The sequence below is a fragment of the Setaria italica genome, chromosome III (assembly GCF_000263155.2).
Source record: "Setaria italica strain Yugu1 chromosome III, Setaria_italica_v2.0, whole genome shotgun sequence".
Taxonomy (NCBI): domain Eukaryota; kingdom Viridiplantae; phylum Streptophyta; class Magnoliopsida; order Poales; family Poaceae; genus Setaria; species Setaria italica.
Genome location: NC_028452.1, coordinates 48,357,019 through 48,378,333, shown reverse-complemented (window position 1 = coordinate 48,378,333; position 21,315 = coordinate 48,357,019). Strand labels below are relative to the sequence as shown.

Genomic DNA, 21,315 nt, shown 5'->3' with positions numbered 1-21,315 from the left:
CAAAACGAGTGTGAAGTCGTTTTGTAAATTCGATACTAAAATGCATGTTAAGATAAGTTGCTCGTACAAGTACACTATAGAAGATGACACTCCTAAAAAAATACGGAAGATGAATGAAAAAAAATTCTATGAAAAAAACAGAGCAGTAATCCACAGATTCGGCCGGGGACGAGGATAGAGAAATGGTCCAGTGATCTGCGTGCCGGATAATGATATGCCGTGCTGTCACACCAGGAACAGGCAGGCCCGTCCACGCGAAACCTCGACAACACAGGGACGCACTCGCAAAGATGCCTTTATTTACCTTCCCGGCTTTATTTTTTTTTTACCGTCCGCTTTGACCGCGCATGCATGTTCACGGAACCCGAGTAAAAAAAAGTAAAGGGAAGGTCCGTCCGTCACCCTCCTCCAGCAGCTGATCCCGTAGCTTCTCTTCTCAAGCCTTTGACTGGCTTGGGTGGCTGCATCATCGCGTCTCTTTTTCTGCACTTGCCTTTTGCCCTGGCTTTGTTCGACAAACCGGATAATTACTCGCGACCGGCAGGGATTTACCGTACCACGAATTGTCCCGGGCGGTGGCGCTTTTGTTTGGGTCCCGCCAAAGATGGCCGGTAATCACTGTTTCTGAGAAGGAGAACACGGTGATCAAGCATGAGCAACTTCTAGATTTTTTTTCCTTGAGGAAGCAACTTAACAAGTTAATTGTACCGAGCATCTTTGTTATATGTGTGTGATATATGAAATGGTAAACAAGGATCATCTGTTTGGGACACATTGGAATTCGACTCAGTTTAGGCGTCGGTCGAGTGAGCTTGGAGCCCAATGGGAATGGGCTTTGACACGTTGGATCGTGCCCATCCTCTTTATTAATATAAGTTCATTTTCTTTTATTTGGATAAACATTTGATAAGAAGGTTCTCTATTGATAGAAAAATAAAAAAAAATGAGTAACTGTCGGTCAAAAAAATTGTTGTGCTAGCGAAATGAAATATATAGCAAAAAAACAAAAGAAACATACTCGTTCAGAAAATAATGCGTTTCTGATTATATATTTGAACAGATGTTTGTCTAGATGCATAGTTAGAGTTGTATTTATTTTGGGACAGAGCGAGTATTCTTAGGCTACACGGGTCACGCACGGATGCCTCTGACGCGTGAATTTCACAAAGTTCATAGGGTGATACTTGACAGGGAAACCAAGTACGTACGCGACACACTATATCATCATCATTTTTTTTACGAAAAACTTGGATAAATCTTGTGGAAACGTCAAGGTAGTGTTAGTTTGGGCGGAGGGAGTGATATCTAATTTTCCGTGTGACCTTTTTGTTTGCACTGCCGTCGGGCGGCCGTCCCGTGGAACGGAAAAGAGGCCAGACGCATGCGGCCATACGCTAACCCGGGTCTCGTGCGTGCATGCATCATGCTTGCCGGCTGGCCCGTCCTCGGCGGCCGGTGGGCGGCGCACGCCGGCCGGTTAACGTGTGCTTTGCGAAGCCGCTACGCCGGCGAACGAAGGCAACTCGATCCGCGCAACGCGCGCGTGCATCATGCAATGCAAGGAGAACGAACAGCTAGCTTAGCTAGCGTGGGAAGCAAAAGGAGACGGTGGACGAACAACTAAGAGCGCGCCCTCGCGCGAGGAAGAACGTGACGGATCGGAGGCGGTGATCGAGCGAGCGGCGTACGCCGTCGGCGACCGTTGCATGTGTGTGTGCGTGCACGGCGGCGGCGGCGGCGCCGCCGCCGCCGTGCTGCGCGTGGGCCGGCCGCCCCGCCTGATGGTCGTGCGGACGGCGAGCGCGGCAGGGAGCATACAGTGCGAACGATGTCGATTTGCAGCTGGGTCTCTTCTCTTGCACGTCATGTCTGCAATGCTTTTACAGTTTCACTGCTGCCAGCGCCAGACTATCTCTCGTGCATGACGTGGCCTTCGTAAATATAATTCCCTCTCTACCTGATGGCGACTTGGTGACGATCATCTGTCAAATGTTTGACGCCACGTGGCGGCCGGCTTCGATCCTAGCTGTTATGCTCGCCTACAAGGAGAAGAAGGAATAGGAGCCTGCGGACGCAATGCCAATGGCACAAGTGAACCGTCTCCGCCATTACTGCGGCGAAAGCTTCCCGTTCCCCCTGGCCGGAGCAGCCGCATCCTGCCGCCGATCGATCGCACAACCCCGACGCGCCATTAATGGCACCAGACCATCAACCACTCTCCTACTGGCAATCTGCCGAGGACGTTCCCATCCGTCGCCGGCCGCTCACGTGCTCCCCCGCGCTGCCGGCGCCGGACTCGCCGGGACGACGGCGACACTAGGCAGCACCGTGCACCGGCGCCACTGCGCCGTATGGTGATGACGAGCAGCTGAACCGATGGAGACGCGACGCCTGCCAGGCCCTATGCCTACGATCTCTCCCTTCTAGAATCTAGATCCTAGGGAGACATCACGGGCCTATTGTAGAGTGGTCATGGTTTGAGGGTCGCTGCCTCACTGTGCACCAACGAATGATCGGAGCTGTAGCGCTGTAGAATACGAAAGAAGAGATCGTGATCCCCCTGCCTGTATCACGGACACACTACTATTCTTGACCCAATCCACCTAGGTATGTAGCTGTTCCTCCAGCTTTCTATCACTTTGTCCTCCGCCGCCTGATGGCGATGCATCGCTTGCCGCCTCTCTAGGGCATCCATTACCATTCACCAGCAACCATCTCTCTCTCTCTCTCTCTCTCTCTCTCTCTCTCTCTGATATAAAGCAACCATTAACCATTCATTTCTAAAGGATACATAGAAAACATCTCCAACCTCCCTTCGGGTACCTCGCTGTTCTTAACAAATCAAATGGCCGGATTCAATCAATGGAAAATATGAAATCGCAGCACAACCGCAGGCTTTTTTGTACACACAGGAAAGACAACAGCGACAATCACAGATCGAGCAGCAAAATTTTTTGGGTCCCTCGGTGCACAGAAAACCCCTTGTAGATCGATTCCACTTGTTACAGAGTTTGGAGCGCCCTCTTCTTACCATTCCCAGAAACACCCTGCCATTTCAGCCGAGCCGGGTACCAATCACAAGTTCAGCCTTGTTCATTTGCCTCTCAGGTTTGAGGGTCGCCTTCCTTGAATATCCTGGGGATGACCTCATGGATGCCGATGTCCAAGGTCTCAGGGCTCCTGCACAAGCAATAAAGGTAGGCAGGCACCGTACATCGTCAGTACATCCACTGTCCTAATTCTTGTGACTGCCATAAAGAGGAGGGAAGAGGGATTTTGATGGCTATGCTGCCTATCCAACAGGTTAGGAAAGCAGGGGAGCGCATGACTGGAGGGAGCGTGTACACTGTAAAGTACATGGCGGTGCAACGGATAGCAGCATCTAAAGGTCATAGAAAGTGGGGTGCCTCACGAGATAATGGATAGCGCAAACAGCTGGTACACATCTCAGCAAAGGTGGTGGCAGATGGATATGCCAGGCTTGCAATTTCTGTTCCAGTTGCGATTACAGGCACGCGATTACAGGCACACTTCGCCCGTGGTAACCTACCATCAACGACCTAACTATTGTCCATGTTCTGGTAGACGTGATCTTCTGAACATGGCAACAAACTGAACATATGCAGCAGGGCATAGACAGCAATGACAAGGTTAGCCAAAACTACAAGGACTCTTTAGTCTTTAGCCTCCAGCAACATTTTAATCATTAACGTTTTTTAAATACCAGTAGGCAATGCTGATATGATTGTACAGTACAATAGTCAATAGATGCCTATGTGGGAGTTCAAGCTAATTATAAATTGACCAGTTCCAAACTGACAAGTGACGAAAAAAAAATGTAGGTACATTAATCTTATCTCAGAAAGAGAGAATTACCTGCACAATGTTCGACCCTTTTCTTTTGTGCTGGGCACAAACCATATCTTCCTTAGAGCTGGTGATTCAAATTGTACAAAGAACCCATCACTCTGGTCAAGCTTCCATTTTCTGGATCCTTGCCCTTTCCAGACCTGCATATATGAATATATAGTAGACCATGTTAGTCTTCCACTTTCATTTTGGTACACACAAAACAATGTTAAACACTAACTTGTCAAAAAAAAATGCTAAACACTAACTTGTCAAGAAAAAACCAGCTGCCAGTGCCAAGCTAGCAGCAGTTAATTATGAAAACACATTACTTCACTAACACGTAAAAGAACAATAGAGAGTGAATTGGACCTGTGGATAGGAGATGATGGTCTTAGGTGCCACCATACAAGCAGCCTTCGCAAAAGAATCCTCCGCATATTGCCGCAAAAATGTGAAGCATTCACTGTGAGTTTGGGGTGACTCAAAGGCCTAGGGGGAAAACAACCAAAACAACCACAAGGGTTTGTTATAGAAGTGGTTATAAATTTGGCGCAATCACTACTAGCAGAAAATTCAAGAAAAACAAAAGATAAAATCCAGCAGATCCTAAGTAAATTTCAAGATCATACATGTGTTTGTACAATGCAAAAGTTTATGTCAAGTTGCAAAATGAAATATTCTGTAGCAGCATAGTACCTTGTCAACGTTAACCACTGGGGCATATTTTTGAGTATTAGTCTTCTGATCATCGAGAAGAAAATTGACCCTTGGATCCACTTTTCCTGTGTCATGCCAAGCCTTGATTGCTGATTCTATCACATTAACAACAAATGAAAAGATACTCTGCCCTGTTTCTACATCTCCATACTTTGCAGCCTGAAAAGAAAATAACGGAGAAAAGAAAATAACGGAGATTAACACATAGATGATGAAAGATGACTCATCTAAAACAGTCAACTCTTTTTTCTGTCATTTCCACAACACTCAAACTGGTAGCATAAGTGGACTTCATGAATATAGTATACAAGTAGCATCTGGATACTGTTGCAGTTAATGGAAAATATCTCATTGATTAAGGTTTATCTATGTTGGCATGATGGAAGAAAAAACATAAGGTTTATCTATATTGGCATGATGAAAGAAAAACCAGTAACATATGAAAATTTGAAACACCATGGAACAGCTTCCTGGATAGATCTTCTTGACTTCTTGTCAAGGAAATTTTACATGCAGTAGCATTGAACAAAGAAGTAGCTTGCTGGATAAGTCATCAACTATAAAACTCACCAACTCGGTTTTCAGTGATTCTAAGTTCTTCCCAACGTTAACATTCGAACGCATGCTCTCTACATCAAGAGCTCGCTTCTTTTCCCTTGCCAACTGAGAAAGCCTCTTGATTTTTCTCGAGACTTCTGTATTTTGTGGATTTAGCTGTAAAGCTATCTCAAAAGCAGATATTGCCTACACCATGGAAAAAAACTATAAATCAGCTAAATCTCCATTTCATGGAGAAAACATCAAAGAAATGGTTGGTATAGATATTGCAGATGATACAAATCTCATGCTGTAATTAAAGAGAGCAACTAAGCTTGGGAAGAAGAAAATAGCAGCAAAGAAGGAAGGTCATGGTTCAGTCAAAACAAAAGGCCAAATTAGGCATCAACAGAAGTCAATGTTATTGGTCAGATACATGAACAAGTTTTTTTTTTTACAATGTGTACAATGTAAATGAGTAAAGCTAACCGAAGCAATTCTAAATTTTCTTTATTATTTGAGTACTTTCAGTTCATCCAATTATTGTTTTCATTACAATAAACATCACCGAACCATCTGAGCTCCTTCTGCTGAATTTTACAGCTAAAAAAATGCAACCAATACACGAACTATTCAAACTTTACTTCTGGATTTGCTAGGGCATGGAAGACTTACTCAAAGTTTATGAAACAAAAGGGAAAAAAAGATTGCATCGTCTAGCAGCATTAAATGAAAGTAACATGGGGTTTTCCTTTTAGTCTCACCTCTTCATAGCGCTCCATGGCCTCCAAAACACAACCTTTCCTGAAATGACCCTATATTACAAAAGAGGACGGGCTGTGAAATCTGTCAGTCAAGTAAATAAAGTGTAAATTAGAGGGCAATCGGACAGCAATATACCTTCTCCCACTCTGGCTTCAGCTTGACTGTTGTCTCAGCATCAGCAAGTGCTTTGCTAAGCTTAACCAGCTGCAGAAAAGCTGCAGCCCGGTTGCTGGAAGGAATTTAAATGAAAAACATATTAGAACTTTTGAAGAGCTTGTACAGAACAACGAAAGAGGTATGACATAGATGCCCTTCCACAGAAGTTGTCGCTGTCTGTAGTCAGCTACAAGATAGCAATTCAAACTCTCAACTTCTTTAAGCATCTCCTGAAACAAAACGCATGGTTGTCTCAACACTTCCTATGGTCACTGCCCATACCATTATCAGGAAGCATATGGCTCTGCCTCTTACCCAAGGTGCTAACGCTCTACCCCTGTATATGGATTGTTAACTCACATACATCCCCATTTCACAATTGATGCTGTCACAGGTTTTGGAGTTGGAATACCAAGTAAATTATGTGCACAGACCCATACCACAAATGAACTGGACATACAAAGGATGGACTCTTTCTATGCTTATTCAGAACTTTCAAATCAGTTGGGTTACATTTGTGATATCATAAACAAGGAAAGTGTATGCAGTTTTTATCGAATCTTTTAATCTATTCTGAAGTAAGCATACGAAAAAGAACGGGCAAGTTCATTTTGAACATGAAGCGTTTTTCTTTCCTGTTAGGGAATGCTAATTGATCTACACCCAGATAAGTAACGCCTCTCAAGCCAGCTAAATAGCACTTATGTGCAACAAATGGATTTTATCCGTATACGACAAAAGGGCAACCCAGAAACTGGCTCATTTGGCCGTGCAGTTACATGATCGGACGTTTCTGTTGCATCTTGCAGACACTCGTGGGACATCATCAGCAAGTAACATCACATCATCAGATTTAGGATGTTATGTCAGAATTAGATTCAGAATCTTACTCCTAGAGACCAGAGCACTAGGAACCATAAGCCTAAATTGTAATAACATTCCTGCAGCCTAGCTAAGTACAGCAACTTGATGCATTTTTAACATACTGAATTAAGCCTATAAATCATCGCCTGCATCACGACAAATCAACGACAAATACGTAATCTCACTCAAGGTTGTCACTCACTTGCCAGCCCCCAAATCCCAAATGACCACCAGGATCCTACACTCTCACCGATAAGGACGCAACCTTCGATCCAACCATAGGGGCGAGTCCGATCAGGCACGCCGCAGGGCGCAATCTGTTAGTCACCCCACGCGAATCAGGCACGCCGCACCATACCATACCATACCACACCACACCATGTGACACAACACCCCGCCGCTTCCCCCCAAACGCAAGACCGAGATCGGCCGCACGTCCAGCTAGGGTTTCGAGCGCCCACACAACCGGCAAGGATGAGGAGGAAGAAGGGGGAGCGGAACCTGTAGAGGGTGGCGTTGTCGGGGTCGAGCTTGATGGCCTGCGTGTAGAGCGCGGCGGCCTTGAGGTAGCTCCCCGACTTGAACTGCTCGTTCCCCTGATCCTTGAGCGCCGCCGACGGCGAAACCCCTTCTCCGCCGCCGTCCGCCATCGCCGCCGCCGCCAAGGAGTCCGCGGGTCTTAGGGTTTTGGGCCCGCGAGCTCGTCCTCCTCTCTTCTTCTCACTTTGTTTTTCCCTTTTTCTAATTTCGCTTCGTATTTCGCGATTTTTTTTACTCAGAGATGAGAGCACGTGACGTGACAGTGTACGTATGGCTGATCGATGTACGTGTACGTGACTGCGAGTTGTTTTAGCAAAGCATAAAACGTGTTGTTTTTAGTCAATTTCACACTAAAATCATCTGCATAACGATTTTTCACATTAAAGTTGCGACGGGCTTTTAAAAATATGGAAAATCCAGACCATTTCCGAGCATTTTTTTGGTAGTTGTAATATCGTTTCGTGTTTTTTTTTTGGTGGGGGGGGGGGGGGGGGGGGGGGGGGGGGGTCATGTTCATCCCTCCTGAGTCCTGAAGGAAAGTTTCAGCAGCAGCCAGCAAGGGCAGAGGCTGCTTTGCATTCATAAGAGAAGAGAAGCAGCCTAGGCTTGAAAACCAGCTCAACTCTTTCAGGCCCATGAGTAAGTTCTTCCCGATGCTAAATGTTTTAGAAGCAAGGAGGGCCTCGGCCCAATCTAAGAAGGCCTTTCGGGCCCAGCTAATGTTTCAGAGGGTTGATCTCACAGCCCATCTGCTGGCTACATCGTCAAACTTTGCAAACCGAGAGGTTAGTAGAGCCGTTGAATGAGCAAACACCGCTGCCATGTCAAACTTTGGTCAAATCAAAGTGTTCTTACTAAAATGAATCCAATCAAATTTCCTTTCTTTTCAACCGAAAATTGGCCGAAAACCTGTAGGCCCAGTGGCGCCTTTGCTAAACAAAATTCATCTCCTACATCCACACTGACAAAAATCAGACACGCAAGCACACCATGATCGAAAGTTCCATTCCTCAGATTCGTCAGTTTTCTACTGTAAAGGTTCCGTCTCTTCCTCACTCGCGAAACTGATGAGGAGAGATGGTCACCCCTGCCATGGCCCATGCACACTGCCACGGTGGCCGACGGTGCTCGACGACCCGCACTCGCTGCCGGGGAGCGACGAGATCGCGCTCCCGCTCGCGCGCGCAAGCGCCATGGCCCGCGACGCGCACCGCTCCATGCGCCCGGCGGAGCTCCGGGGCGCGCCGCGCAGGTCCAGCGGGTCCAGCGACGCCCTCCGCCGCGCGCTGCTAGTCCCGCCTCCGGCCCCGCTCGGCGGCCGCGGCTCGCAGCACGATGGGGACGGCGAGGCCGCCGCCGCCGTGGACTCGGACGCCGACGAGGGGCGCTGCCGCGGCGCGCTCTGCGACCGCCGCGCCCTGGCGCGCGACGACTCCGTATTCGCCATGTAGTTCGGGAACGGCGGCGGCGCGTGGGCGTGGTCGGCGCGCAACGACGCCGCCGCGCTGCCGCGCCGGCTCGCCTCGCACGCGGAGGCGAATGACGCGTCGTCGAACCGCCCGCTGAGCGTCCGCGCGCTCGCGTCCGTCAGCGCCGACGGCGTCGGCGAGACCTTCTGGTACAGCTCGGCCTTCGCTAGCGTGCGGCCCGGCGTCGTAGTCGAGTAGCAGCTGCTGCTCCGCCGCGCGGCCGCGCCGCCATTGTCCACCTCCACAATCTTGACGTTCTCCTCCGAGCCCCTCTCCACCGACTCCTGCCGGAAAAAAAACGTGATCTTCTCGTGCCAACATGATCATCGATAGATTGCTTCCAAGAAGAACGGCGGTGCTCACCAGTGGCTTCCGGGACCGCGGGTGCTGCGGCGACCGGCGGCTCGGCGTTGGCCGCCGCGTGGCGGCGGCGAGCTGCTGCCTGCCGTGGTCCTCCCCGAGGAGCCGCAGCCGCTCGGCGCGCGCGCGCCGCTGGGCGTCGACGAGCGCCTGCATCCGCCGGAGCGTCACGTTCGCCTGCCGCCGCACCAGCTGGCCCCTCACCATCGCCTGCAGCCTCACCATCCCTCGCAGCGCGCACAGCGCCTTCCTCGCCTGCGCAAATGGAGTCGCAAATCATTTCACCCCGGCAGAGAATCGCCGTGACCAAGAACTGATCGACGGCGGCGCAACGCAATGCGGCCGCTGGCCGGTCCAAGAACGTGCGTACCAGATACGATCGGAAGGCCGACTGGATCCTGATCGCCGCCGCGGCCTCCTCATCCTCACCGCCACCGCCGCCAACGCCAATCCTCGCCAACGCCGGCGGCGGGAGCGAGGCGACCGGCGCCGCGGTGGTCGCGACCTCGGCGACGGCGTGCTGGTCCTGAGACACCGCGACACGCACCTCAGCCTCCGAGAAGCAGTGCGACGACGAGGACGCGAGCGGGCCCTGTGGCCCCTGGCCGCCGGACGCGCCCGCGTCGACCTTGCCCACCGCCGCCGCAGCAGACCCCGGCCGCCGGAAGCTCCACCGCCTCTTCTCCCTCACGGACGGCGTCGCCGCCGCCTGCGCCGGCAACGGCGCCGACAGCACCGACTGGCAGTCAGCATCCGCTTTGTCCTTGGCCTTCCTCCCCTTCTTCCCCGGCAGGAAGAAGTTTCTCAGCCACCTGCCCGCCTTCCCCATCCGCAGACACAAGACGACGCACTACAACCCTGCAACCGCCGCCGCCGCCGCCGCCGCCATCAAGCACTTGCACCGGCAGGCGGCAGCTGGTGCTGATGCAGGGGAAGCAAAATGGAGCAGCAGAGGCTCTGTGAAAACCGGAAAGTGGAAATTATTGTGACGGATCACAGATCACTCATCACTCTCTGACGCCCACTTCGCTCCAGGCAAGGAGATTGTTCCACTGCCTCACACACCTCCTTTCTCCTCTCTGCTCCTGCCATGTGAGCAACTATTTACAGTCCCTTCAATTTCGTACCCGCCACCACAAATGACTGCCGGCTTCAATCGCATGAAATGGCCATAGCTTACCTGCCATTTACGAAACAATGAAAACCAGACCGATTAGTGTCCTGCTAACCACCAATTACGGTTTCCAAATGAAGACGAACGGCAAAGTAATCAACGGCGGTTAATGGTGCGATGAGGAACAGGCTAGAGAGTACAGAGGGTGTAGTAGGGTTTAAGGGGGTAGTCACCGGTCAGAGCTGCGCATGTGGTGAGTGAGACGAGTACCATCTTTTGCGATCAATGTGGGGACACTGCCGCTGCTACAATACAACAGTTTCATGGAAGGTCCCCAGCACTACAGCAGTGGCAACAGTGCTCTATCATCTTCCAGAAACGCATGCAGGCTGCAGGCTGACACATGGAGCAGTTCTTGCCTCCTCCTCAACCAATAACCATTAACGAACCAATCTGATTTTTTTTAAGAAAGAGAAGAAGAATAAGCAGCCATTGAATTTAGTAAGTGGTACTCGTTGGCTCATGATCCAAAGCAAACCTGCCCGGATTTACTGAATGGTCTGTACATCAGCTCGAATCATTTCGTCAGTACATGCAAGTAATAAATGTATAGATATATAAGTATATATGTATATTGTATGCAAGTTTAGAACGCACTGACTGACCTGCTGGTGCAGGGGTTAAATGTGCTAGGCTGGACGTTGGAACAGGAGCACTGTCGACCAGAGTGAAGGAGACAAGCAGGGACCATTGGGCCATGGCGTCGTCCTCTTCCCCCGTCGATGATTCAGTTTGAATGGAGGAAGCTGAGGCCGATCGGCCAGGGATTGGAAATTTCGAACTCTGTTCCCTCTCCCTGGTTCTCTTCTCTTCTCTGGGTGCACTGAAAATGCTAGCAGTAGTAGCATCCATTGTTGATGTAATGATGTTCATGTGTGTTTCTGCAGGAGTTTTGCTGGGCTCCGATAGTCATAGTCTGATGTAGGCGATGATGTTCTTGGCCCTCCGTCGTATCTCTGACGCCGGCCCGTTTCCGGCGGGCCAGCGGCAGCCGTGAATGTCCTCGCCGTCCTCCGTGCCGTTGGTCAGGCCGCGGCCGGAGCGAGCGAGAACGCGCGTTCGTTGGATCGGAAGAGACGACGACACGGCCGGCTCAACCAACTGGAGTGATGATACGTCGCGGCCGTGCGAGAGGACCACGAGAGATCTTCTTCCCCACGCTGACCCCGGAAAAGGACAGGGGAGTGTGTTTTTGGAGTGATCATCCCGTGGCCTGAACTGGAAAGCGCCCGCGGCAAGTGAGTGATCTTCCATGGATGCTGCCAAAGCTTGTCAGTAACTGGGGCGGTAAAAGACGACGGCTGCTGTAACTTGGGAGGGGAAAATGCTGCAGTAGCAACACACAGCTGGAAGAATTCAGACGATGGGACGAGTGGTGTCAGCTCAAGGTTTATTTGAGCTCCCGTTGCCGCGTTCCGGACAACTTGTTGGCGAATAAGGCGGAAAAAAAAAACAGGGCACTAAGGTAGAATGTTTCCCTCCAAGCACATTGCTACATCTCAATAATCTCATAAGTCATCTCATGTAGTGTCACATAGAATTTTTCTAATGTGAATAAGAGAGGGTGAAGAGAGAGAAAGATGTCGTTGTTTCGCCAAACAACCACCTCATAGGCTAGAGTTTAGGACTATGAGACGACTACTCAACCATTGTACGAGTTGTTGTTGCCATACAACTTATAATATTTCTTTTTTCTATGCACAAATGAAGGAAATAGAATTACTATGAGACAACTTAAAAAGACAACCCATTGTACAGATTGTTTGTTAAGTCGTCTCAAGATTACATATCCATGCATTAGACCGCCTATTAGAGCAACTCCAACAGATTGAGAAAACTTCATTCCCTTGTACTAGCTAAAGGGGATGGAGAAAACATCTTTTCATCATATAGGAGACAAGTGCTCCAGCAAATCCCCTTTCTCTATTCCTCTTTCCCTTTCTTCTGCCAAATGGACCCATTGTCAAAGGGTAATCTAATTTTTCTTTTCTTTTTCTCTCCTCTTCCTCCCTCGTCTCTCCCGTGTATCCCGCGAAGGCCATGTGGCAAGGGTAGGCGGGAACCGCGCGCGGCGGGGCAGCTGCCGGCACAGTGGAGCAGCGGCGCGGGAAGGCGAGGTGGCGGCCGGTGTGGAGGGGCAGGGTGGCTCTAGCGCCGTGTGCGGCCGCACGCGGCCCCCACATGGATGGGCGGCGCGGCCACCTGCGCATGGACCGCAGAGTTCACTGGCCGGGGCGACAACGGGTATAGTGGCGCGGCAGGGCAGGGCGGCAGCTCGACCGGTTGGGGCGACATGGGATGGCGTCGCGGCAAGACGGGCCGACAACGCTACAAAACGGGCTGGCGGAGTGGCAGGACTGTGACGCGGCCAGATGACCTGGCGACCAGTGCGACAGGATGTGGTGGAGAAGGAGAAGGCAACGCGGTCGAGCAGAGGCTGGAGGGGCGCAGCGAGTAGGAGGACGAGTGGAGGAGAAGGTAGAGACAAGAAAATCAAGAAAGGGGAGGGGTAGGATCCCTTTTCTTAAGGGGACAGGGAGGTGGGTTTTCTTAATTGAGAAAAAATATAGGGAAAGGGGATTGTTTTCTCAATCTGTTGTTGGAGGAGTGTTTTTACCCCTCAATCCTCTTTAACCAGGAATATAGGGAAAGGGGATTGCTTTTCTTAATCTATTGGAGTTTCTCTTATATAACACCAATGTACTCGCCCTGAAAGTCAATTTTACTGTATCACCATTAACAAATGGCTAATTCTATTTTCAACCCTCAGCTACAAAAATGTTCACCCTTCAAACCAAAATACTAAAACTGCTCATTTTTCAACCTTGGCTCATGTTTTGGAGGGATTTTGGGATGACACGGCATCGATGTGGTGGTGTGGTAAATGGTTGTTATTAATAATAAATAAGTGATATTTTGGAGTTGCCTTAAATCAGCTATTTGAATTTTTATTGCGTATTACTTGTGTGCTAAATTTTGGTATTTGAAGATGATACATATAAATTTTTCATTTTTCTTGATGTGTAGTTTCATCAAAGTATACTACAGCTATGTTCAATATTTTTTATTAAATACTAGTCAAGTCCTTGTATCGTAGACCTTGTCAACATACAAAACATAACTTATTTGTGAGTGCATGCACTATTTTGAATTTTAAAGATTTTTTTATAACTTTAAAACAATGAAAATTTCTCGCCTAGGAGTATATGCTAAGGACTAGCCTTAGTAATTTTATAATAAGTGGCATAAAATACAACAGTACTGCCAAACGCATAGTATTTGAAACAGAACCAAATCATTTTCATCACAGTTCACGCCATACCAAATTTGTTTAGGTTCTAAACAATCATATGTACACCCAGACTTTATGTTTCAAGTAGTTTACTGATTACCAAATTCTGGAAAGCAGTGTCCCAGTTTGTAAAAATACTATGTCGCAAAAAAACTTCAGATGTAAATATTCTTACAAAAACTCTAAAAAGGAAGGTAAAAGTTTAATTGGCACACACCATTTTTTTTTGTTAGGTTTATTAAAAATATTATACGGACAACTTATACTTATTTATATCATAGATACTCCGTAAGTGAAAGAAAAATTCAAGAGATTCTAATACATTGCCCAATTTTTCAATGCCAAAAGTATTTTAGCATTTACCATGTCGCCACGTGCAGCCACTAGCCAAGATTGAAAAATGAACGGTTTTGAATAGCCGAGGATTGAAGATGAATATAGTGTGGTTGATGATGGTTCCGAAGGGTTATAAAATGGATTTTGTGTCGAGTATGTTTTTTTTTTTGAGGTATTGTGTCGAGTATGTTGTGAAAGTCGACATTTCCCACTAAGGGAAAAAAAAAAGGAATGGCGGTAAGAGTGGGCCATGCGTGGGTCTGGAGTAGTGGCCGGGTCTTGGCCTGTACCTTTGAACTTTGGGCTGTGCTGAGACTCATTCTTGGGCCAGCATCCCGGCCGCTCCTCCCCGCACGCAGTCCAGCCAGCAATCCAATATATCTTCTGGAAAAGTTTTCTTATACATCTTCCTCTTTCCGATGTTTAAGATGCGTGCTGCTCTTTCTAAATCGTTGGATCGGAATACTTCTCCCTCCACAGCAACACACTGCACACAACGCGTGCACTAGGCTCCCAATCAGGAGAATATTTGGTCCTAAGTGGAATATGCTTTTGGATTTCAAACTTCAAATGTATTTTGTCTCCCAAACCGTAGATTATTATTTGAATCCATTTGAACCACCATATTCTTGAGAATTAATCTAACGTAATGAGATCCAATATGATTATATTTTGTTGTATTTTAACAATCAACATTTTAGATGAACTATCTCAACATAATGAACGTAAAAAAAAGTTGATGAATGTCAAAAAAATGTTGAGCTAAAATATTGGTAAATGTAAAAAATGTTAGTGCTAGTAAAAAATCATTGATCAATAATGTTGGTGCAAGTTAAAAAGTTAAAGAAAAATGTTGGTATATATAAAAAATATTGATCAACGTCACAATTAAGCCAGAATTTTTTTAAAAAAATGTTAATAAATGTGAATAAATGTTGATGGATGTAAAAAATGTATGTAGGTTTAATATAGGCTTTTATATGTTGGTTATCCGGAAGGCATATAGGAGGCCCCCAGTCCAGCTAGCTCGGTGAAATGGAGGTGGCGGACTGCCGCAACTCAGACACTGAGGTGATCAATTTCAGTTCCTCGAAGTATTACAAACATACAAGTTACAACAATATACCATGCAAAGTGTAGCTGCTCGTACGTCGAGGCTGTATCTACAAGCACTAACTGCAAGTGCAATGAAATTAAGAGTGGACGACCAAACTAAAAATAGGTAGCATGAGGGAGACAGCTTAATTCGTTCACCTCACACCGGAAGATTTTTTTCCTCTTTTGAGTCCTTTGAATCCATCTGTTTTTTTACTTCTGCTTTTATTAACATAAATGCAAAGTTCTCGCATGTTTTCAGTTTAAAATTTGATAGAAATTATAATGGTATCTATGTATGTATACTCTACGCCTCAACGGATTTGAGCATGGGATTGAGTATGGGCGTTATCACTATTGGATATAGAATTTTTATCTTCCAAATTTTACAACAGACTGAAATAAAATGCAAAAAGTGACTAGGGGTGCATGCCCCTCCTAGGCAGCTCCCCACACTTGTAGCTCCCCAATGATCGACAACTGATACTACTATCATATCCCCAATGACGATCGACAACCGATACTGTCAGATTCAGTGTGCCCCCATGTGGTGGCTACGATCACCAAATGTACCTATATCTGCGAGCAGTTTGTGGGCATGCCATAATGCTTTGAGGTATTCCGCTAGTTCTATTTATGTTGTATTAAGAAGGAAAAATCATAGTATGACCGGGTGTTGCCATCTTTGACTTCTTTATGTGCTACAATAGAGTTCAACTGGTGAAGATCCGATCCAACTAGAGGCAACGGGGAAATGATGGCTATACTACACCAAGGATAGAGACCTTGAGAAGTATATCTTCCTGGCAGCTCCGGCGAAGCCTTGTGACACGTGATACATGGGTGCTCCAGACAACCCCCTCGTGCATGATTTGAAGTACCGTACCCTAAGATTGAAGGATCGCGGCATAAATATTGCTATCATGTTGATGGCAGACGTAGTGCAACACCGTATATCTTCGTTAAGATAGTGTCCACATTTGACGTACACTTACTATAGCGTAACCTAAATAATTATTATAAATATGCAATATAAAATATATATGCAGTATAAAATATTTTTTCTTGCAAATTTTACAACAAACTGAAATAAAACAGCAACAAACTGAAATAAAACACGAAAAGTGACTAGGGGCATATGCCCTCCCCCAACTACGTAGCTCCCTAGTGATTGACAATTGTTATTGTCAGATTCAATGTGCCACTATATGGTGAGTGCAATCGCAAGTCATTCATACACACCGCATATGCTTTTCTTCAAAGTCAGCATGACATGTATCTATAACTCCCTAGATGTGTGTCTGAGCAACAAACAAGGGTGAAGCCAAAGAATTACCATGGGAGGGGCCAACCTTCGGAAATGATACATTAGGAGGGACAATACATAATTTCTTCATTGATTTACATGGTCAAAATTGTTTATGGGGTGTATCTAGCATGGCGTGTGATACTTGATGCTACCCTATTTTAATGCCACGTCTCCTCCAACATCCTCAATCCAACCAATTGTTTTCCATTTCCTTGTTCTTTTCTACTAGTATGCTAGCGGAGATTAAAGTTTGGAGAGATTGGTTCCCCATGTTGAGCAGAAAGAAACTGGAGAGCGGGGGCATCATCTTCAGGGCTAGCTGATGAAGTTAGTCGTGAACCCAATTACCCAATAGCAGTCCATTTCCGCGTGGCCCACGGGCCATTCGGCCTCCCTGCTGCAGTTTCCCTGTGCCGTCCGCTTGACGTGTTTGCTGCTCATCATCAGCAGCAAGCAACGTGGGCACATGAAAAGTCCGGCAAACATTCTCTCTACCTGCAGGCTGCATGGCACGTTGCTGATGTATATGGTTAGTTTGCCTTTCAATCCTCCCCGGCTAAAATTTTCCTAACAACATTACACACACATAAACACCACGTTGGTGCTTTGTCGTTGCCCGTGTACCATTTCGGAGACCCTTTTGATCACTCGCTACAACTATAAACCGATGAAGCCTCAAATGCACCAATTAGGTTAGAGAGATATTGTGATTATTCTAATATATAGCTAGGCAACAAATGACGTGCATATCACATGGTAATCGCAAACTTCACGTGGGAAGGGGGCATATGGCCCACACTGCCCAAGTTGAAGATCCTTTCCATGGAGCAAGAGATGCAAAGTGTGTAGTATGATCGTAATTAGGCATTCCTATAAATCACCGGCAGACCTAGTGAGTGGCCAACACATTGTCGCCTCAAGTTGGTGACTCAGCCACTGATCTTCCATTCGGTTGTTTCCGCTTAATTGATTGTGGGTGGCCAAGGCAAGGTGCACCATCCCCCCTACATATCGTGGGAAGAACTAAGATGAGATCATCAATGAAGCTAGTAACTTGTCTATACACATGCATGTTTCATTTCGGCAGCATATTGATCCTACAACATATATATGGATCCTAGGCTGGGAATGACGGATAGCACGTACATGGCGGGGATTGTGGCAGATGAGTACGTGATGGGAACAAGCCAACAAATAAAACAACCGTACAAGCGCAAAAGCACTGATCTAGGACTACCCTGCAAATTAAGGTAGGGGAAATGGAGGTCTGGAGTGAGTGATGGATGAGCTTCCTTCCCCACGTTGAGCAGAAACTGAGCGGGAACTTCATCTTCGGGGCTGTTAAAGTTACTCGTGGATCAAATAGAGATATGGGCCGCTATTTGATCCTAGCTAGTATGTATGTGGTTGGGGAGGCCCAACACATGTTCGCGGCTGCCCACGGGCTGCATCCACGTAAAGAAAGCTGTTGGTTCATGGATGGCTTGCTTGCTTGTACCGACGACTGTTCGGTAGGATGGCGGACGATGATGATGGTGATAGAGGTTGAACAGTCGTCGTGCCGTCCAATCCAGGTCATATGGCTGGAAACTAAACGCACGTGCATGGCGACATTTAGAGCAGAAAGCTCCGGCAGAACCCTCGCTGCATGGGCCATGCAAGCATGGACGTGCGCGCGAGAGCGACGACGGGGCTGGGACCGTACACGAGAGCCAGCGGCCAGCGAATCCGACCTGACTCCGGTGGTGCTGCAACCACAAGGAGATGGATGGCCGATCTCGTCGAATCATGCATGCACAAATAGCATCGATCGATCGTCGAATCCTTGGGAGTTATTGGTCGGCGGCCGGCGCATTATGATCGGAGCCCCTGGTCCCCTGGTCATCGCCAACCATCATGGAAGCGATCGAGACGCCGGCGGCGGCGGAATTGGGAATAAGCCGCCGGCGACGCCCGCACGACGATGACCCTCCCGGCGTCATTACCGACTCACCATACGTATGATACTGGCTACTGCTACTGCTCCAACTCTCCACGCGGCTCGAATTAATCCTGCGTGGTGTGGACCTCGACCATCGGTCGATCTCTAGAGCAGGGCCACTGGCGGCCGCGCGAAGCTGCAGCCTACATCCAGATCGATCGAGCTGTGCCTGTGCTCGCGCAGCCCGCGACATTCCCCTCTCCGACACGCGCGGTTTCTGTGCGTGCTCATCCTCATCATCATCGGCAGCAACAGGCGCATGCATGAAAAGTTGGGCGAATATTCTCTTCCTCTCTACCTGTGGCAGCAGCATCGTCTCCCGGCAGCGGGGGCAGGGGCAGGCGGGCAGCTTCAATTTTATCAATCCACATCCCCCGGCGATTGGCCCTACTTTCCGCGACATTCCTCTTGTAGCTAGTCCACGACTCCGAAGCATGCAGCAGCTAGCTAGGTTAAGATAGTACGTACTCCAGTAAGCTACAGTTCATGAAAAGCCCTCTCTCGATCGCTGCGGGATGTAAGTAACATTCTCTGCAGGTACAAGCAGGCTTTACCGCCCGATGGAATCACTGCATGCAATGCGCTTCTGCTTGCCTGCTGCATGCGACACGCTCTACGTTGTCACCTGCGTCTCCGGTTGGGGGGCCGCGGCTATGATTGCGGTTGCAGGGCACGCGCGCGCGCCTGCTCGTCCGCGTGCGAATAAGCTAAGCAATGCCCAGGCCAGCTCGATCGGCGAGGCAAGTCACACGCTCCTTCTGGCCTTCATCCATCCATCATCCTGATCGACTTCTCGAGACACCATCGTCGAAACTCCAAAACCTCAACTATCCAGCCGAGAGATTCCCTCGTCGGTCGTTCGCCGACTCGTCGCCCGCTCCTTCGCGGTGGCCGCCGGCGGTGTCCTCTACTCCTCTAGCAGGGGGCCACTGCCCACTGCACCAGCTGGCACTGCCAGTGCAAGTGCAAGTGCAACTGGAGCACGGATCGAGAGGTACAATGGCACTGTAGGATTGGAAGGAATCTTATGCTCTCAGACTACTCCCGCCAAGTACGTACAGTAGAGTACTCCTCCTACTACGCGTCTACAGTAGCCGCGATCTGCACCGCTGGCGGTCCTGATCCGTGGGGGCCTCGCTCTCAGCTGGGTCAGGGACCTGCATGAACTGCAAGCTAGCTGCGCAGCATGCAGCAGGGCCAGCAGCAATATCAGGGCATCAGCCAGAGCCTGGCATGGCTTTATCTGTAGCACTGGTTGCGAGTTGCGACTGGTTGCGCACTGCAGCTATCGTTGCGTGTTGTTGTTCGATCGAGTATCTGCGTTTGGCCGAGGTCCGAGACATGGAATTAGTAATAAATACTCTTATTTCTTTCATAAATAGTTGTGTCCAGCTGCACAAAAAAAAAACATGTGTTTTGTAAATTATTTTCTTATGTGGCATGGCAAGCAATGTCATGACAATTTGTATTTTTTTTGTGGGCGGTGGTAATTTTTTTTTTTGCATGCAGTGGAATTTGATTCTGGTGGGTGGGCCCATGCATGCGTTGACTCGCGTTGAACGTGGCCACGTCGCCAAGCCATTGACTCATTGAGCAAGAGATGTGCCAAGTGAACCTTTTTTCCTTTTCTTTTCAAAAAAAGTGTGGTGTGCCAAAGTGTGTCCTTTGGAGTTTGGTCTCCTACCGGGTGGACCTAGTGGCCTCTTGGAAATAGTACTCTGTACACTCCGTTGTACTCCAGCTGGGAGCTGGAGCTGGCCTGCCTGTGTGTCAAGATGATGAAGTGGACGGGGTCAGCAAGAGCCGCCAGAGAAAAAAGTAGGGGGTGTGGGGGTGGGGTGACGGTGCGCCGGAGGACTCTCTTTGACCCCCCCTGTTTGTTGAATCGATGAACATACACACCAGCTAGATAGAAGGAAGCTAGCCAAGAACAAGTGCCGGTTATGGTGGTCTTGCAGTCAGTATCAATAGAGTGATGGGGATAACAATTTTGGTGGATGTCAGCAGGGCTGTCAAATCCCTCATCCGATAATGCGAGTGACCACAGTCCACAAACACTAGTCTCCATGATGAAATCGGTAGACCCTAAACTGGAGCACTCAAGCAAGATGAACCTCGGCCCTACTGTTCTGTTCAGCTTCAGCCAACCAGCTATAGCAAGCCTGACGGAGACCCTGAAGCAACCGCACCCAACACTAGCCAAGCATCAGCAGTTCAGCCACACACTAAAATCAGCTAGCAAATCTGTCTCTGCCTGTGTTGCTGCCAACTGTGTCCCTGGCGGGTGGGCCCACCTCCCAGTGACTCAGGTTACTAGGCTCAGCGAGCAGACAGACAGTACTGTTGCAAACTGGAGCAAGAGATGCCGATTGTTCAGTGTGGTCTGAAATCTAATTACTCCTCTGTTTCAGCACAACTAAAAATTGACACTCTTTTTTTTTCATCGTTGTACATGCATGACGTGTTTCATGAGCTCCAGAGCTTCTAGGATCGAGGTTTGCATCAAGCAATGGATAAGAATAATCAGCTGGTGCTTTTAAACAGGTCCAACCAACCAAAGGCCTCCTTTTCAGCACCTTTAAGGCCCAACCAACATCTAAAACTGGTCCTAAACAACACAAAACATCATGATGGTTGCAGTTTGAGGCTCACAGTCCCAATGCAGCTCAACAACCAGAGTTTTTTTTCGGACCACGTCATTGTTGCAAACTTGCAGTTGCAACGGACACCATGCGTCGTGTGTGACAGTGTGAGCGTGAAAAGCCAGCCTCACCGGAGTGTTGGTTCTCGATCCCACAAGCGGCCAAGACGGCCGGAAGCTTTTTCTCTCGTCATCTGGTGTGCAGTGAGTGAGGAGTAAAGCGGCCC

The 21,315-nt window shown here is 48.4% G+C and overlaps 2 protein-coding genes across 2 annotated transcripts; both read right to left on the bottom strand.

Moving 5' to 3' along the window:
- Window positions 1-2,788: 2,788 nt before the first annotated feature.
- LOC101770935 (tetratricopeptide repeat protein 1) lies at window positions 2,789-7,631 on the bottom strand. The gene is made up of 8 exons (XM_004963055.4): window positions 7,393-7,631; window positions 6,007-6,100; window positions 5,871-5,921; window positions 5,140-5,313; window positions 4,549-4,728; window positions 4,222-4,341; window positions 3,877-4,010; window positions 2,789-3,180 (listed from the first exon to the last, which is right to left on the bottom strand). The coding sequence occupies exons 1-8, from the start codon at window positions 7,539-7,541 to the stop codon at window positions 3,105-3,107; spliced, it is 978 nt and encodes a 325-aa protein (XP_004963112.1). The 5' UTR covers window positions 7,542-7,631; the 3' UTR covers window positions 2,789-3,104.
- A 630-nt stretch (window positions 7,632-8,261) lies between these two features.
- Window positions 8,262-10,499, bottom strand: LOC101766215 (protein IQ-DOMAIN 14). The gene is made up of 3 exons (XM_022825597.1): window positions 9,631-10,499; window positions 9,264-9,515; window positions 8,262-9,184 (listed from the first exon to the last, which is right to left on the bottom strand). Exons 1-3 carry the CDS (start codon window positions 10,087-10,089, stop codon window positions 8,513-8,515), a joined length of 1,383 nt encoding a protein of 460 aa, XP_022681332.1. The 5' UTR covers window positions 10,090-10,499; the 3' UTR covers window positions 8,262-8,512.
- Between the last annotated feature and the right edge of the window lie 10,816 nt (window positions 10,500-21,315).

What these genes read in the sequence shown, in the direction of transcription:
- LOC101770935 (XM_004963055.4), bottom strand. Translation starts at nt 7,541, where the DNA reads ATGGCGGACGGCGGCGGAGAAGGGGTTTCGCCGTCGGCGGCGCTCAAG. An exon ending in CAGTGGTTAACGTTGACAAG is followed by an intron (nt 4,342 to 4,548) that starts GTACTATGCTGC and finishes TTTTCCCCCTAG; the next exon opens with GCCTTTGAGTCACCCCAAAC. An exon ending in AAGGGTCGAACATTGTGCAG is followed by an intron (nt 3,181 to 3,876) that starts GTAATTCTCTCT and finishes TTGCTTGTGCAG; the next exon opens with GAGCCCTGAGACCTTGGACA.
- LOC101766215 (XM_022825597.1), bottom strand. Translation starts at nt 10,089, where the DNA reads ATGGGGAAGGCGGGCAGGTGGCTGAGAAACTTCTTCCTGCCGGGGAAG. An exon ending in CGGCCTTCCGATCGTATCTG is followed by an intron (nt 9,516 to 9,630) that starts GTACGCACGTTC and finishes CCATTTGCGCAG; the next exon opens with GCGAGGAAGGCGCTGTGCGC. An exon ending in CGCGGTCCCGGAAGCCACTG is followed by an intron (nt 9,185 to 9,263) that starts GTGAGCACCGCC and finishes TTTTTCCGGCAG; the next exon opens with GAGTCGGTGGAGAGGGGCTC.